Source organism: Populus trichocarpa, chromosome 4 (genome assembly GCF_000002775.5).
Source record: "Populus trichocarpa isolate Nisqually-1 chromosome 4, P.trichocarpa_v4.1, whole genome shotgun sequence".
Taxonomy (NCBI): Eukaryota; Viridiplantae; Streptophyta; class Magnoliopsida; order Malpighiales; family Salicaceae; genus Populus; species Populus trichocarpa.
In genome coordinates, this window is record NC_037288.2 from 10,499,752 (window position 1) to 10,518,254 (window position 18,503).

Consider the following 18,503-nt stretch of genomic DNA (forward strand, 5'->3'; position numbering starts at 1 on the left):
GAATTCCAAAAAAATTTCTTAATTTTTTATGAACAACGAATTTCATAAAAGGATTTATGCAGCCTTCGCAACGAGAACAAGGAACATGATTACTTAATTTTTTTTATCGACAGAAAGAAGGGGGAAGATAGGGATGGTGGCAAGCTATTGCAACGAGAACAAGAACAACGAACAGGCCCACTTTCTAATTTTTTTGGTCGGCAGAGAGAGGGGAGGAGGGTGGTGCTGTTATTTTGTAGGCAGAGTGGTCGGCTGTAATGTCACTAGTTAGAGTTTAAGCACTATAAAATTTCTCATCATTTAGTATAAAAGTCAAGTATCTCTAGCATTATCTTTTACAGTTTCTTAATCCCAATGTCCGCTGTAAAACGCTTCATAAAAAGATAAGGACAGGACATGTTAAAATCCATTCTGACAACTACGATAAATTAAAAAAGAAAGCCTTACAAATTTAAGACAGCAAGTGAGCCATCCCTTCTGGCTCTGAGCCTTCAGTCAGATATTTTGATTGTTCTTTCACGCCATGGAACACACTTCCTCCTAACTTCCATTATAAAAGAGATTAGGTACAGCTCCACCCATCAATACAGGAGAAATGACTTTTTTATAAGCCATATATAGACTGAATAAACAACAAGCAAATCATAAACCGCCTCATAACTTTTAATGACAACAGATGCCCTATAGTACACTAACCAACCAGTCTGTACAAAATTAGTGGGAAAGGGAGACACTAGGCCAAGATACCTCAACCAAAAAGCAGAGTACAGAAATCCACCACCACCACCACTCCCTTTTACGTTCTAAGCCAATGGAGGATGCTTTGACTAGTATTCCAATCGATGGTGCTTGATTGCCTCTGCCTACCCTCATGTACACATACCAAATCCATCCAACCGCCTCCTCCCTCATCCTGGAAACTAAATAGAAGGATATCATCGAAGATCTCTTCATCACATTCTCAAGTGTATCCCATGCGACCCAAATGTAATTTTCCGTATTGACATGAAAGTGGTAAAAAAAATCAGTCAAACAAGGAAAAGTGCACAAAGATCTTGTTCACATGAGCTCTTTATCATAAAATGCAAGAAGTTGCTTGACGTGATTATGCCAAGCAGCAACATTTTGTCCATCAACTGTAACCCAGTCAACAACAGTAGATGCTGGTTGCTCCCACCAATCATCAAGCTGCAGAAACAATGTCAAGGATTTATAGCTAGATATAGAACAGAACAAAAAAAACAACCAGAATTACAGTTACAGATTACTAGATTAACAATTCATACTCAATTCTTTCCATCACTTCTGAAACGAGAATCATAAGAAAATGGTGAAAAATAGGTCAGACGAGAGCGGGCAGAAAAACATATAAACCACAAACCTAGACATGCCATACTATGACACAAAACAACAATTAAGTCCAAACATAGCAAGCAATTTTAAGCGAAGTCGGGAATTGTATAAACAGCCTTGTGAGTGATCATTGATGGGCATGATCCTTTTTTTAGAACCAAATAAAGAATTTTGTCCTTTTGCTTAAGATATGGCAACAAATATTAATTCTGTTTGCATCAGCATTTTGTTAGGCAGTTATTTCTTGAGTTTTTAACCTGTCCTAAAATTTGCTTCTCAAGGGTGCAGCTGATTAGCTCTTCGAAACAGAATGCTGCTCCAGCCCATACAACTCATGAAATCTAAAAAACAACTTGTGCCAGTAGATAGACACCCAAACTGATCCATCTAATCTTCTCTATCTTGACTTTAACATTGTTTCATCTGCCTGTTTCTCACATTTGATTCTTATATAACACCATAGTATCTGTTGGTGGAAACTTCATCATATTGTTCTGTAGCCAGTCCTTACATGTCCTCCCCCCACACTACAGATATGAATGAATAATGAATCCTTAACATTCAAGGACATTCCTATCCTATATCCACCAAAACAAGCAAAAAACCTATTCTGTGTATTTAACACGACAAAAGAATACAATGAAAAGGTGACAGCACCCAAGGCATGTAACACATGCATATGAAGACAATTTTTTCTATGGCCACTGCACCTCCAACATCTTATCTTATTAAAAACAGCAACCTAACAGATTTCTTGGACTTAGAAGGTGCCTTAGCCTTCCACATTTGATTTGCCAAAAGAAATGGCCATGAACGAGTGCTTTTCATAATGCAATGACACAAGACTCAGACTCTCAAAAACAAAACAAAACAAAACAAAAAAGGTTTCCTCCTATAACCATATAAACTAAGAAAAACAACCATGAAAAAAAGACATGAGATATCATCCAAAGAATTAACCACACTCCATCCCATCCCAAACCTACTACAAAAAGACAATCTAAGCATGTTTTTTAAGTGGTCCCAACAAGGTCAATGGTCAAGTTTGATCTACAAATTCCAGAAATTAACTTGTTTTGAGAATCATATATCTTTCTAACTAAATACCCAGAAGTCCCACTAACCCACTACCAAATAAAAGAGCCTAGCAACCTCACCAGCTAGTGCAACAGACATCAACACAATACAAAGCAAATCTGCTTTTGCAGACATCTTCAAATTTTGCTTAAACAGCATCAGTAATCTAGTCAATGTCCCTCCAATTTAAAATCAAGAACCAAGAGATTAAATGGATAGTCAAGACATAAGTATCTTCATTCCAACCCAACCCAAAATCTCAATGATCTTTCTCTCTCTTCATGAAACAACATGCAGGAATTGCAACACAAAATTAATACATTTTCAGTTACAGTATGTACTCACCAAACCTCTCACGTACTTGCAATCTTCCAAGCACTTTTGGGCATTCAAAGCTGTAGTCTTAAGCTCAGGTAACCATTTCTCCACGACAATTTTCTCTTGCTCATTGGCCAAGTCCAAGCAAAAATTTGTTGTCCTGGATGACATAACAACAAATGTGAAGCTTCTCAGTGTCACATAAAAAAAAGGTTAGGATAGGAAAAGAAATGGGGTCAGGTTAATAGGTGTCCTTAAGGCACTCTAAGAGATTAGTTATTGGTAATTTAATTATAATAATTAGACAATTTTTAATTGTGAATATTTCAATCCAGTCACATTACTAATACAAAAAAAGAAATCTTATTTCAGATAATTAATGGGCTGCGTAATGGTGAGTAGATAAAATTTTCAAAATTTAAAATTGTCTGATCGTTACAACATTTACCATTAAATATCATAATTAACCTCTTATGAAGTGCCTTAAAGACACCTGTTAGATTTCCCAAGGAAATTGAAAAAGAAACCAAATCCATGCACATGAGATCTAAGCGATTGTTTGCATGTTCGTGTGTCAGAGAAAGAGAGAGATCACATGAAACACAAAACATATTCATGACTCAAATAGTTTGGTCATTTACAACAACGTCAGAAAGTAATTCTATTGAAGGACATAAATCAGGACAGGCAAATCACTGACAAAATGGTAGAAACTAGAAACTAGAAACTAGGGGAAAGGTGTTTAAAGGCTAAGTCTAAAAGAGGAGTTCCATGTCAACAACTGCACAATTTACAAATGTTTGTCGTCAAAACAGAAAAGTGGCAGAATTGATATAAAAAATATTTACTCAAAATGCAGACCATTTGGATAATTACAATACCACAGTAAAACAAGCATGCACATGTCCAGTTGTACCTTTCATATTCTTGTTGAGATCGGTATGCATGGTTCAACACTGCATGACCACTTTCAACAAGATCATGCCGAATATGGACCAGATTGATTGCCTTTGCCAAGTCCTCCAACACACTAGCCTCAGAACCACGAAGTTTTAAACAGAACTCCAGGGACTCTAACACTGAAGCTAAACCAGCATCCGAACCCTCCAAACCTATTTGTCATTTGCAACTCACTTAGAACATAAGAAAATAAAAAGAAGCACATACTTTGGATGTCAAGTCAGTGAATGCATTTCCAATTCACTTCTATTTTACATAGTTAAAACCACGTTATAGTCAACAAAATTATAGGCATAAGAATAACATGTAAAGCAACCTTTAGCAGGCTCAGTATTCAGAAATGCACATAGAACAGACAGTCATTGCAACCAATGGGAAGAAGTCATCAACTCAAATATTCAATTCCGCTAAATATATTGCTGCTGCTCAAACTAAATACCAGGAATCCACACAAACATTCAATTCATCACTAAGCAGTGATCAAGGAACAATACTTCTTAATTAAACAACTTATGCTCGGGAGACAGTTAACTGTTATGCATGCCAACTGGTAATACTAATCTTTTCCTTCAACAATTATCATGCTTCATTAGTATGACAAAAATCTTAACTTGAATGTAGTCAACCACGCTTTGATGAAGATAATGAATCCTCTGCAAGAAATATCCTCTGAATTTTATTTTATTTTTTTCCTTGAAAATCGATATAAGGCTATTAAAGAAAAGGCACAATTATATCATTTTATGAACATGTTCAGCTCTTAACCCAAATGTTCTTCTTTATTTTTTTTCAAAGCTTCTTGGAGATTATTGGTCTTCCACTTCAGTAAGAGATCAGCCTATGCAAATCTTCCAGCTTGCCAGATGCAACTAGATCTACAAACCTTTTGCACAACAGGAATCCTTTAAGTGGAACCCTGACAAATGAATATGCCCAAAGTCCCAACCTCAGATATCACACGTGACGCCCAGCCCAAACAGCTATCCAAAATCCAAAAAGATAGCCCAGAACAAGCTTCTATAGAAAAGTAAGAACTAACCAGCAGGATACTGAAGGGCAGCAGACACACGGCATATGGATGGGATTGCTGATGGATCCCTAGCACCAGCTCTTGCTGTCAATAAAGCAGCATTCTTCTCTGCAGCAGCAGCAACTTCAGGTCCTGTAGATCCATTAGAACCCATGGACTCCAACAGTGCCTGATAGAATTTAATTAAAAAATAAATTTCTTTTAGCATGAATATACAACTAAAAATACTGCAATATTTGATACCAGAAAACCAACATGCTGTTTCAATTTCACAAACCTGTGAAGTTGAAGGAAGCATGTAAAGACTATTATCAGGACATTGCGAGAAGGCATTAACTTCTTTATCAATAAGATCTTTGGCACTGTTTGCAATTTCCACAACAATTGTACATGCTGGGATGATAGTAATTGATGCATACTCCCTTGCAATCAATGGCTGTCGTTTCCAGAATGCTGCCGCATCCTAGGAGGCAAATGAAATTTTTACAAGTGTTATAATTTCACACATATTTCTTAAGAGTTTAACAAGGCTGCGAAAGCAATGGTTAAAACAAATGGAAAGGAAGAAATCCAAAAATTAACAACAAAATGTAATATATCCCCATTGCTCGCATCCATTTCTTTTGAGTCATTTATTACTTTAGGCTGAAACAGTTAAATCATCAGCAAAGTTTAATTTTAGCATACAAAAGACAAGTTAAGCTATGCTACTCTCGATTTGAACAGACAACCAAAACATTTCAACAAAATGTGATGCATCCCCATTGCACACACCCATTTCTTGTGAAACATAGAAAACTTATTGCCTGGGACATTAAAATCACCAGGTTGAATTATAGCATAGAAAAGGACAAATTGAACTATGCTACAAAAGCATGCAGACAAACGCACACAAAACTCAAGGTAGTGATCTCCATCAGGAAACATTTGACCTACAAGTCTTCATAATTAATTCTAACACGTGAATTAACAATATCCAGTCATATGATTAAATTAATTAAATGTCAGATAAACTAATGCTTTGAGTTCTTCAAAAATCTTCAAAATCAAATACCTCCGTGTTAAACTTCAGTAAAGTGGTATATATAGCTTCAAGTTCAGATCTGCGTGCATCAAACTCTTCAATCTTCTTCCAATTCTTTCTCAAAGAATCTTCAGCCTCTTTCCTCTCTGCACACAATTTATTTAAGCGTTGTATTTCAGACATCAATGTATTCAAGCTTGTCCTCAGTCCAGCAGCTTCCCTCTCCTTGGCCCAAACCTCCAACTGCACAGAAAATATTGGACAATAGTTAAAAAGGAATTTCAAAATGTATCTTTAGCATAATGAACGGATTAAATGAGTATTAGATAAGTAAAAATGTATGGCATACTTGCATTATGATGTCTCGGATGTAAATTTATTGTACGCTTAATTTAAGGTACAATAGCATTAACCATTGTTTTTGAAGCTTCTGTGAGGTCAGTGCCTTGATATCACGCTGAAGAACTATATAAATGAACTTCAAAGTGATGCTGCCTAGAGTAAGTGCAAGCAGTATAGATTATCTGTGTGTCGAGCATGAGTATTATTATGTTGCGCCCTTCAAGAAAATAAGTTCATGTGCACGAATGACACATCATCACTAGTTAGGAGCAAGATGGTTGACATGAAAAATTTCAGAGCACAGAAGAACAAATGGTTCTAGATACGTTACAGCAGAAAACCAACACTTTTGCATGCCAAGTATATCTAACAATCTCAATCAGTAGGAACTTCAATGAAATACTCAAATTTCCATAACCAAACACTAAAAAACAGGCTAGTATCAAAAGCAAGGGGTAAAGCCACCATTTCATCGTAGCATTGTTCAAGACCTTCACGACTATTAACCGCAAATCAATGGGAGCAATTACCTCGAATTGCCTCAGACTGCTCATGTTCTGTGTTGTGCCTCCACTAACAATTGAGTTGGAAGAAACTTCATCACCAGTTCCATGCAATCGTTTTAAAAGCTTCTGACACAAGTCCCTGGCTTCTGCAGCTTTATTGAGTGCATCTTCAGTGGCCAAAAATTGCTGAACATGGGCTTTCTGAAAACAACCATGCAAAACAATGTCAAATGAACAGCTCCAGACACGAGAGTGCAGATATAAAAGCAATAGCATAAAATAACAGAAACAAAATCAAATGCAAAAGCACCCACTATATATCCTTTCACAATAGGAGGGTATCAGTTTGGCACCCAAAGCCCTTAACCACATTGGCATAATAACTTAAAAGTACAGGAATTAGGAGGCATTAAATTAAACGAAAGAATTTATATATATATATATATATATATATATATATATATATATATATATATATATATATACACATATATTGCTTTATATGAAAACTAAAAGGTAAATTTCAAATACAAAAGCTACCATCTATAAAGAAGAAAACCTGTCTTTCAAGAAGCTGATTTTGTGATCCTCTATAAGTCATGTCTGTTGCAATCATCCCATAGCCATAAAGCTGGTGGTGTAATGATGAGTTTGTGTCAGTAGAAGAAACATCCATTACCCTGTTGTTCTCGTATTTGTATCTGATCAAGCGATTTAGAATTATTGATCAAGTAAAAGGAACATTCAAGTCAACAAAGCAACTGTAAATTTATGTTATTGACATGTACAGTAATAAACAACGACAGAATCCATATTAGTGTGGAAGAATCGGGAGACAATTTGCATATTCTTTAATGTAGTTACCATGTACTTTGGAAACGACAATAACAAAAATTGACTATATCAGTTACAGTAAGTGTAACAAAAGTTAACAGTCTTTTTGCATGTAAATACAACATGAATGCATGATGCATGATGGTCCTCGTCAATTTGAAGAAAATAACAAGAATACCATTTCATCAATGCCTTGCCAGAACAACTTCTAAACAGACTACTTACATGACTGCCTTAGTCAATTCACAATATACGAGTAACACATACCTACATGACTAAGAAAGTACAACATTTGTTATGGGGGACCAGATCAAGCACATGATTTATCACAACAAAACAATTGCTTTTAGGTACTATTGCACATAGTGTAATGGCCACAACAAAAAACTTATCTTGCAATTCATTGTGACTTGTCTCCATCATATGCATTAGAAGCCTAAGCCCCCATTCAGTTAATGAGAAATTATGCAGCTATCCACATTTATCAAATACAGGAATGATCAAATGAATTAAGGCAACAAAGAAATTATTACATTCTACAAGTAACAAGAAATTTTGGTGTGAGCAGGGTAAATGGCCACTCCAACAATCTGACAAAAATTGTACTTGCATGAGCCAACAAGAAATGGCAAGAAAATATGAACGTACCTTAAGAGTTCTGCATCAGCTCTAACATCAGTTTTTTCAATTTCTCTAGAAACCAAAGTTTTCAGTCGTGAAGTGTATGCAGTAATTGCCTGGAGTAAGAGAGGAGGATTCTTCAGGCAATTCACAATAACAGTTCTAACATCATCAGGTATTTCCCCATCAAAATCAATGGCCAACTTGGCTGCTTCTGATTGAGTATTCAAATGAATGCCACTTCCTTCATAAGCAGGGAAAGAGTTGCGTATTCTCTCGACCATATAAACTGCAAGAGATTCACATGCCTTCCGGATATTTCTTTCACAAGTTGTTTCAATTAGAATGACATCATCAGCAGATTTAGTGCCCTTAACGGTTGAATAAACAGCTTCCTTCTCACTGTTTGCACTGAAACTGCTAACTTCTTCAATAGAACTGTCAATGCTTGACCTTTGAGCATCCCTCGCTTGATCAACATGTTGATGAAGACGTTTATGATACTCTGCAAATATTTTTGCTGCCTCATCACATTGCTGGTCGTAAGCCTCCAGCATGACCTGTTTGTGCCTGCAGCCCATAGGACACATCACAAGGGTTGGGATGGATTACATCCTCATCAAAAGGATTCCTCTTTAAAATTGTTACTCAACAAAACAAAATAAATCACTGTCACTCCCTAGTTGTCCTTTCCTGTGATAAAGTGCCTGCTAAGAGGATCGGGGGTTTATGATTCAGACACCAATAGATTTCCAATGTATATAATCATGTCAGAGTCTGCATCCCTCAATAGCTTCCCAGATAATTGAAGTTCAATATCAAGTTTCACAAATGCACATGAAACTATTATAATCAGAAAGGAAAGGCCTTTATGCAAAGCGGCAATGTTGACTTGTACTTTCTACCAAGAACTGCTATATAATTGATATGGCCATGTAATATGTATCCAAGCAAAGCAAATTTGTCCATAAGAATTTATAGAATTAAATGATAGAAATCTTTTACTTTCAAAGGAACAACATGGTCCATAGCAGTGCGACACGAAACTTCAACGAAATATGTGTAAAGAACAGTAGGAACAACAATGAGCGGATGCCAACCATCAATCTAGGTACACAAGTTTAGGAATGATCAATAGCAACAGAATCCAACTAATCCTAGTTGATATTGTCACTCCATCTGATCTTGAACGTGCCCTCGTGAACTTTTTACTTCTAGAACTGAACATAGATTTTTGCAAAACAAATTTTACATTTCCTATGCATCCAGAAATGGGAATTTTCAACTTAATTCCCACCAATATTAACAAACAAAATTCTTGCGTTCCTCTCCAAACCAAGAAAAAAACCCATCCCGGCCAAACCCCACATTCCTCTAATTTCCTTGGTTTTTAACCATAAAGCATACATTAATAATTTAAATTAATCAATAAACCTAGAGAACCAATTTAAGATCTATCCCAGCATGCACGAACAAATATCCTGAGAGAAACTAATTGTCCATTCTTATCAAAAACCATCAAATCAAAGATCAGATTCCTTATCAATTAAGCACACCATGAATCACTTTAACTAATCAATAAACAAAAAAAAAACATATGCATCAGAAACATGTTAAACAAGCGAACCTATTCTTAGCACGCTCATCAATCATACGCTTCCTCTCCGCCTCCTCCCTCGAAACCTCAATCATTCTAGCCCTCAAATCCTTCCTCTGCCTTCTAACAATACTCCTCAACCTCTCAACCTCCTTCGCCGCCATTTCCCTCTCTTGCAATGCCACCTCCCTACTCTCCGGCATGCTCGAACCACCCCCACTCTCCCCGCCCACCTTCTCCTTCCTCCTCCCTCCTTTACTTCTCCCCTCATCTTTCCCAGCATTTACCAAACCACCACCACTACCATGTACCAATATGTTCTTCCTTATATTCTCCACCGTTTTCTCCGATTTCACTCTCTTTACCAAAAACCCCCAAATGGGTATCATATTTCCACGACAAATTTTCCTCATCGCATCAATTGAAGGCAATTGAGATTTGCTTGTGGTTGCACTGTACGGTCCTAATGGCCTATACCCCATCTCCTTTTGCAACCATTCTAGTATGGCCTCTGGTTGCGCCACTGCGCTCGATGACCCCTGCATTGAACACTAGATTTCGATTGCTTCTTCAACAACGAATTTTTTGAAACACTACTAAGATAGCAGCATTCTTAATTTAAAAGTTTACAAAACCCTAAATTCTTCGAATAAATGGATTCTCTAAAGAAACGCTAGATTTGCAGAGAAAGACAAGTAGATCAGACAACACGCCGGTTGTCTTCGGCCGGCAATTCAGTGCCCGTTTGGCACAGTTAAACTGTTTTTCATTCAAATTTGAATTTTTTTTTAAAATTAATTTTAGTATTTTGATATAATAATAAAAATAATAAAAAAATTATTTTAATATATTTTTTAAGAAAATAATAATTTTTATCACATTCTAAACGCAAAGAAAAAACGCAGAGATTCGGACAGAGAGATTTTTTTTTGTTCTGAGGAAGTAATGTTTGGAGTTAATTGTATTATTGATGTCATTAAATTATCATTTTTACGAGTGCTATGTGGTCACTTACTTGACTAGTCACATCATGCTAATACTTTTATGTTATTTTTTAACATAATAAAAAAAATATTTGGATATAATATTTTTTTAATTAATTAATAGAAAAATAATGTTTATATTTATTAAAATAAATATAAAAAATATATGAATTGATAAATTAAAAAATATTTTTCAATCTAACAAAATATTAAAGAGAATCTAATTTTTCCTGTAAGACAATAAGCCCGTTTGGCTAAGCACTTGCGGCAGCGTTTTCATTTAACAGTACCAACATATCGTTCGGTTACAAAATGAGCCGCAGTTTTCATGTATGGACCCCACCTTTATTTGCGTTCAAAACTCAATTTTACTGAAGCAGAAATTATATGCTTTTCGTTTCCTGTTCATGCAATTGTGTTTATAAACACAGTATAAAGTTGTTCCCATCTTCCTTCCTTGACCAGTGCTTCGGGTATGGATGGATTTTGTCCAGATGAGAAAACCATGAGAACTGTTCTTACCTGGGCGTGGCGCTGCTGGAGGCATCGAGGGAGACAGATGGGCTGGCCTGCTGAAACCATTTTTCTTCTGTTCAACCACGAGGGCTGTTCTTAACAGTTTTCCTTTTGTTCTTCCCCTAGCCTTCGTAATTGTTGCTACACTTGAAGATGATGATGACGGTGATGGAGGGCTGGCCTACTGAAACCACTTTCCTCTCTTCTGTTTTCCCTTTGCTCTTCCCTTAGTCTTTTAGGTGCTTTCCTTGTCTGCGTGGAGAGTGAATTAATTCACTCTCCACTGTTGTGAACAGTGGAGAGTGAATTAATTCACTCTCTACAAAACTTCACTCTCCACTGTTGTGAACAGTGGAGAGTGAAAAAAAAAAGAGTAAAAATATTTAATATTTAATTGTATTTTATTAAAAAAAAATTAGTGTTTAATAATACTACATAAATTAGAAGGAGATCACATAAAGGCGTGATATTTGCAGAATTTGATCGTAATTTCAATTTTGTTTCTGATGATATTTTACATGATTTTGTTGCACGCTCAAAAAATCATGGAAACTGTAGTTCTTGTCCGATGAATTTTATACGTGATGGAATTATAAATAGTTTAATGAAAAATAAAAAATATTTTATATAAAATATTATTTATTTCATGACATAATAGCAGTAGTTAAATCGACAGTATTTAAATTAAAAACCATCAATATTAATATATTTTTTAAAAATTATTTTATAACTTCAATTTCAAAAACATTCTTAGATGCTGTTTGGTAACGTGGTTGCGGGTGAGGTTCACCCGCAACCACGTTAATAAGCGTTTGGTAATCAAAATGAAAGTACTTTCAGTGGGTAGGACCCACATGGCACCGCTGGTTTAGGAGAAGCAGCATTTTGTTGCTTCTCGTCTGGAAAAAACAGCAACAGTGGCTCCACTGTAGCTGTTCACTAAAGTGAACAGTTTTTTTTAAAAAAAAAAATTTCAAAAAACCAGTGCGAGAGAATTAATTCACTCGCACTGTTCACATTAAAAGTTTCACTGTTTTTTTTTTTAATTTCGAAAAACCAGTGCGAGTGAATTAATTCACTCGCACTGTTCACATGAAAAGTTTCACTGTTTTTTTTTTGAAAAAAAAATTTTGAAAAACCAGTGCGAGTGAATTAATTCACTCGCACTGTTCACATTAAAAGTTTCATTTTTTTTTTTTTTAAATTTCGAAAAACCAGTGCGAGTGAATTAATTCACTGCACTGTTCACATGAAAAGTTTCACTGTTTTTTTTTAAAAAAAAAATTTCAAAAAACCAGAGTGAATTAATTCACTTGCACTATTAACATAAAAAGTTTCACTGTTTTTTTTTTAAAAAAAAAACCAGTACAGTTAAATGATTTCATTCATACTATTCACGTGAACGTGAACAATATTTTTGAATTTGTTTTTTAAATTAGCTTAAGATGAATTAAATTTACTCGTACTGTAATCTTAATTTTTATAAATGATAATATTTTACCTAATTTTATTGCACGCTCAAAATTTTTTAGAAAACTGTAGTTCTTGTCAAATGAATTTTGTATGTAATGAAATTGTAAATTTTTTTTAAAAAAATTGACTTTTACTCAAAAAAACTAGTATTTAATATTATTTAATAACACTACATAAATTAGAAGGATATCGCATGATGACGTAACATTTATGGAATTTGATCGTAATTCCAATTATGTTCTTGCCGGGTCCGACCCAGTTAAAAAAAATCAGTTTTTATTTTTATTTTAATTGTGTTTTATTCAAAAAATTAGAAGGAGATCGCTTGATGACGTAACAAAAACTTCAGTTTTTGTTGCTGCGCGCTTAAGAAACCATGGAAAATATAGTCCTTATTTGATAGATTTATTTCGTATGTGATGACATTGCACATAGTTTAATGGAATAATAAAAAATATTTGACATCAATATTATTTATTTCATAATGTAATAACAGTAGTTAAATCTATAATATTTAAATTAAAAATCATTCATATATATATATATATATATATATATATATATATTTTATAACCTCAATTTGAAAAGCATTTTTTTAACCAAACACATTAAACTACTTTTTGTTCAACCTCAATTTCAACTACAGTTTTAACCAAATATATATTTTTCCAAACCAACCTCAACTAAAAGTACTTTTTATAAAATAATTTTTTTAAAACCACAACCACAACAGCAACCTCAATACCAAACACACTCTTAACCAAACACATTAAACTACTTTTTCTTCAACCTCAATTTTAACCACAGTTTTAACCAAACACCTATTTTTTCAAACCAACCTCAACTAAAAGTACTTTTTATAAAACAATTTTTTTCAAACCACAACCACAACAGCTACCGCAATACCAAACACATTCATTATACATGCACATGCATATTTTATTTCAGCTACAGTAAAAAAAAAATGAGAATGCTAATAAAAAAATATTTGTTAATATTATAAAAAAATATCCTCTAAATATTTTTAAAATATCTCAATGATCTTATTTGATAACAAAGTAAAAATTAAATAAGATCATAATAACCTTATAAAGAAAAAAACCAAAAAAAACCAAAAACAATTACTAGCAAATCAAATGTTGAAGGACAAATTAAAAAAAAATTAATTTTAAAAAAGAATAAAAGAATTCCTATTCTAGTCAGTAAGCCAATCACACAGCTTGATTACAAGAGCAGGATAACAACATACAAAAGAAAATAAATATAATAATAGAGGTCAACTCTCAAATAAACAAAATAATAAAAGATAAAACTAAAAAAAATAAGTTAACACAGGTTAACTCGACTAAACCATGACTTGGGATATAAATCAAAATAACTCTATAAAAAAAAAAGTCGCAAAACTCACGAAGCTAATGGTATGATAACCTAATGTTAAAGAATAAATTGAAAAACAATTAATCAATTTAAATAAAAAAATAAACAAAGAATCAAAATCAAACCGGACTAATTTTCAAAACTCGTGATTCGAGTCATAAAATCAGGTTACCCCATGAAAGATAAACTGAAAAAAATCAAAAAGCAAAATTATCAATCATCCAAAATTAAAAAATAAAATCAAATAATTATCAACAAGAAGAACAATGAACAAATCTTATATAAAATTAAATGTAATAAAATTAAAAAAAAATCAATCTCAAGACACTACCTTTAGAGGGATTAAATGTAAAAATATAATTTTAAGGGGTGTAGCTCAATTGATCAAATTCTGGGTTTGCTTCTTAAATGTTACTAGTTTGAGTGTTATAAATTTCAGAATCACTAGAAATTTATCTAATTATTAACTTTAAGATTTTAAAAGATTCATCAAATTGCAGACTATACTATAATTATATATATAAAAAAAAAAAGGTGCGAGTACAGGCATGCACAAGACAGACAAACTGTCCCGATGATTTCACCAAAAACATCAGTGCAGCGTCAAATCATACCTTTACATCCAGCCTTGTGCATCTGAAATTCCATCTACAAGGAGTTTTAACAAAAAAAAAAGAGAGAGAGAGGCATTGGAAACTATACTCGTAATTTCAAGCAACTGGAAATTAATAAATAAAGAAAGATGCTGCGCCTTTCCATGAAGAACTAAACCAATAAGTTAGAATTTGGAATCCGTTCACAACACTCAAAATTAATCTCAATCTGATTGATTCATTTGTCATAATCAAATCAAATTGGGTGTCATGTCTTCCATCATCGTATAACAATGTTTTTATTTATGTCCATTAAACATCCTGTAATATTAATATTTGAGATTGAATAGCAATTATTTTTTAAAATTATTTTTTATTTTTAAAAAATTATTTTTAATATCATTTAAAACTATAAAAAAATTTAAATTTTATCTAATTTTATCTAGAACGTAACACCAAATTAGATGTAATATTTTTTGTCAAGTGTGAAATCAAAGCAAGTATCCTAATCCATGATAATGATCAAATTTATTTATTTATTTATTTATTTATTTTATTTTATGCTCATGAAGCTTTCACATTGAAATGGGCGACCCCTTTTCAAGCAAAAGGATTATAAAAAAAAACTAAAAAAAATTCCAGCATGGATGTGAACCTCCATCTCTCTTGATTTTGACCCCAAAAATCTTAAAAAATTTTCTATAAATTAATCGTCAACCTTCAAAAAAAATCACCACTTAAATTAATTAGTATGGCTCATAGTAGCTGTTTAGAAGAGTGGTTATGATTATTTTTTAAAATATTTTTAATGCTGAAATGCATTAAAATATATATTTTTTATTTTTTTAAAATTATTTTTAAAATAAACACATCAAAATGATTAAAAATTTAATTTTTAGTGAAACAATAAAAAAAAATTGGCTTTTTATAAAACACGGTTTGGAAGAGGAAAGTTTCAAGCGTGTGGTTTGATGGATTATTCAACCAAAAGAGTTTGATTGACCATTGACCATAACCAAGCCTACCAGCCATCGTAAACTGCACTGGAAAACAACCCTCTTTACCCCCTTCTATGGATTTTGAATTTTAAAATTCTGGTCCCCCCCAATATGAAATTTAAATCCCCGGGAAAAAGGTCAAACTAATTGCTTGAAAGGAAATACATTCGACTTACCTTTTTCTTTTCTGTCACGGTTTAATTATATTTTTAATTTTTTTAAAAAAATTAACTTTAAATTAGAATTTTTGAATATTTTTAATATACTATGATGTTAAGAATAAATTTTTTTAAAATAAAAAAAAATATTATTTTAATATATTTTTAAATAAAAAAATATTTTTAAAAACAATCTCAAAAAATATTCAACTTCTTAAAGCTCGTTTTATACCACACTCTTAAAAAGACTTTTAATATATTAAAAATGTAAAATTTTTTTTTTATCACGCTCTTAAAGAGACCCTTGATACTGTGTTTAGCTTTATAACTTAGAGCTCGTTTTATATTGTGGTAAAAAAAAATTTTCAAAGTGTTTTTCGCTTAGAAATATATCAAAATAGTGTTTTTTTTTAAAAAAATTAGTTTTGATACCAAACACATCAAAACAATTTGAAAACACTAGAAAAATTTAATTTAAAACAAAAAAAAATTAATTTTTTTTAAAATATTTTTAAAACACAAAAACTAACGTACTCTTAATACAAAATAAATATACTTCAGACAATACAAGGTGCAGATGCTCTCATGTGACACTACTTGTAACATTCTTAAAAACAAGCAAGAGAACCTTAACCTCAATGATAATCTAACTAACAACTGCACCACCATCTATTTATAATTTTATAACAAATATCGTCCTAATTAGATTCTTGTACGTGTCCTATACGTGACATCAAGGTTGTTAAAATCGCGATTTTAACACGGCACGGAAAGCCGCACACAAACTCAGATCGTAAAATCGTAAAATCGTAAGGAATTTTAAAATACATTAAAAAAAAATTCATGCTTCAAATAAAAATTCATACATAGTTCAAGCACCTTAAAAAACATGCTTCAAATAAAAATTCATACATATTTCAAGCCTTCAAATAAAAATCCATACATAGTTCAAACATCTTAAAATACATGGTTCAAATAAAAGTCATACATAATTTAAAATAACTTTTCATTAACTAATAATTAACAAACTTAAAACAAACAATCTGCTGGTGTGTCATGTAAACTAAAACCAGCTTCATTCCCTTCATCTTCCTCATCATTCCTCAAGCATTCATCAATATCATTAGCATCAAGAGGATTATTAGTATCACTACTAGTACCAATACCAATATTATGAACATTAGTGCTACTACTAGTACCAACACCAATATCATCAATTTGAATGTCCAAATCATCTTCAATACCATGACTCTCCATTTCAACATCATTAGGAATTTCTTCTTCATCACTTTCATCTTCATCACCATTTTGTCTTCGTGTTGCACTGTTAATAGCACCAAGCAAATCAAAGTTTGGATGTTTTTCTCCCTCGGTTATCCAATCATCATCAGATGAAAGATCATCTTCTATACCAAAATCATCAGCTTGCTTTTTGACTTGGTTATCATTCAATTTCAGATTGCACATTACAAATACCAAGTCATTCATTTTTTCTGGTGCAAACGATTTCTTCGTTTTATATGAACCTAAATAAACAATTCAAATTTATAAGATTTTTATCAAATATTTCAATATTTAAAATAAAAAACAAAAAAAAAACTCACCATTTCAAATGCACTCCAATTACGCTCACATCTAGATGAAGTACAAGTCAAGCTTAGAACTCGGATTGCAAATCTTTGTAATTCTGGACATTCATCCCCATAAGAATCCCACCATTGAGCTGGAGTTTTTTTATCTCTTGCTGTCTTGGCAGCGTCAATGCCAAACAACCTTTTTGCATCTTTGAATGATTCAAGTTGTAAGTCAATTTTGCACCTTTCATTTGCATTAGGCACCATCCTTTCTAAGCATTGATATAATCCAATTTTAATGTTGGCATTAACCTTAAAATTGGGATTATAATGATAATGAGGATTCAAATAATAAGCTGCTGCATGTAAAGGTCTATGGAGTTGAAGTTCTCATCTTGCATCAACAATATTCCATATAGGTATATAACTATAAAAAAAAAACAATAAAAATATCATTACAATATAGGAATATCTCAATTGGAAAACATTCATATTAATAGATGACAACATTTGAAATAAAAATTAGCAAGATATATACCTTTTTTTCACAGAACCAAAATTCACTTGTATCTTCTCTTTTGCTTCATCCATTGCTTTATATATAAAACTCATAGCTGGTTTCTCATCTGAATCAACTAATCGAAGCACTTTAATTAGAGGATATGCTGTCTTAATACATATAGTGACATCATGCCAAAACCTGCTGTCCAAAACACAATTTTGAATTCGTTTCCCTTCTTCTATTCTTGCAAACCTACATGAACTCCACTGGTTGGAAGTAAACATAGTCATCAGCTACATTTTATGATCATTCAAACATCCTAGAGTCAAATATGCAGTAGCAAACCGAGTGGCAGCAGGCCTAATCAAATCCCTTCCTTTCATAAAGTGCCTTAGCATGGAAATAAGAATGGTTCTTGAATAAATATATGAGCTGATTCTCCTCCCCTTAGCAATAGTTACTTGATGAACCTCTAACTTCTTCTCAAAATTTTCTAATATCAAGTCAATACAATGGGCAGCACATGGTGTCCAAAACAAACTCTTTCTTTTTTCCATTAATAATTGTCCCGCTGCCTTATAATTTACAGCATTATCGGTGACTACTTAGACAACATTTTCCTCCCCAATCCTCTCCACAATGGCATCTAACATCTTAAATACCTTAT

The 18,503-nt window shown here is 32.9% G+C and overlaps 2 protein-coding genes across 3 annotated transcripts; both read right to left on the minus strand.

Annotated features, from left to right (window-relative positions):
• Nucleotides 1-397: 397 nt before the first annotated feature.
• Nucleotides 398-10,599, minus strand: LOC18097682 (AUGMIN subunit 5). Of its 2 annotated transcripts, none has more exons than XM_024600242.2 (10): nucleotides 9,693-10,599; nucleotides 8,093-8,635; nucleotides 7,170-7,311; nucleotides 6,635-6,811; nucleotides 5,793-6,005; nucleotides 5,016-5,201; nucleotides 4,748-4,907; nucleotides 3,665-3,860; nucleotides 2,792-2,908; nucleotides 398-1,188 (listed from the first exon to the last, which is right to left on the minus strand). In XM_024600242.2, the coding sequence occupies exons 1-10, from the start codon at nucleotides 10,205-10,207 to the stop codon at nucleotides 1,029-1,031; spliced, it is 2,409 nt and encodes an 802-aa protein (XP_024456010.1). In that variant the 5' UTR covers nucleotides 10,208-10,599; the 3' UTR covers nucleotides 398-1,028. The 2 variants fall into 2 exon arrangements, with proteins under 2 accessions (XP_024456010.1, XP_006384280.1); XM_006384218.3 differs by having other exon boundaries at nucleotides 2,776-2,908; nucleotides 9,693-10,598.
• A 3,567-nt stretch (nucleotides 10,600-14,166) lies between these two features.
• On the minus strand, nucleotides 14,167-17,601 carry LOC112327329 (uncharacterized). The gene is made up of 3 exons (XM_024600114.1): nucleotides 17,394-17,601; nucleotides 16,831-17,286; nucleotides 14,167-14,198 (listed from the first exon to the last, which is right to left on the minus strand). The coding sequence occupies exons 1-3, from the start codon at nucleotides 17,599-17,601 to the stop codon at nucleotides 14,167-14,169; spliced, it is 696 nt and encodes a 231-aa protein (XP_024455882.1).
• Nucleotides 17,602-18,503: the final 902 nt, after the last annotated feature.

Coding starts and splice junctions, on each gene's coding strand:
- LOC112327329 (XM_024600114.1), bottom strand. CDS start 17,601: ATGGTGCCTAATGCAAATGAAAGGTGCAAAATTGACTTACAACTTGAA. Junction 17,287..17,393: donor GACTTGTACTTCATCTAGAT/GTGAGCGTAATT, acceptor TTGTTTATTTAG/GTTCATATAAAACGAAGAAA. Junction 14,199..16,830: donor AGATGAAGGGAATGAAGCTG/GTTTTAGTTTAC, acceptor GATTTTTTTCAG/TTTATCTTTCATGGGGTAAC.
- LOC18097682 (XM_024600242.2), bottom strand. CDS start 10,207: ATGCAGGGGTCATCGAGCGCAGTGGCGCAACCAGAGGCCATACTAGAA. Junction 6,006..6,634: donor GCAGTCTGAGGCAATTCGAG/GTAATTGCTCCC, acceptor TTTTCTGTGCAG/TTGGAGGTTTGGGCCAAGGA. Junction 3,861..4,747: donor TGCCCTTCAGTATCCTGCTG/GTTAGTTCTTAC, acceptor AATGACAAATAG/GTTTGGAGGGTTCGGATGCT.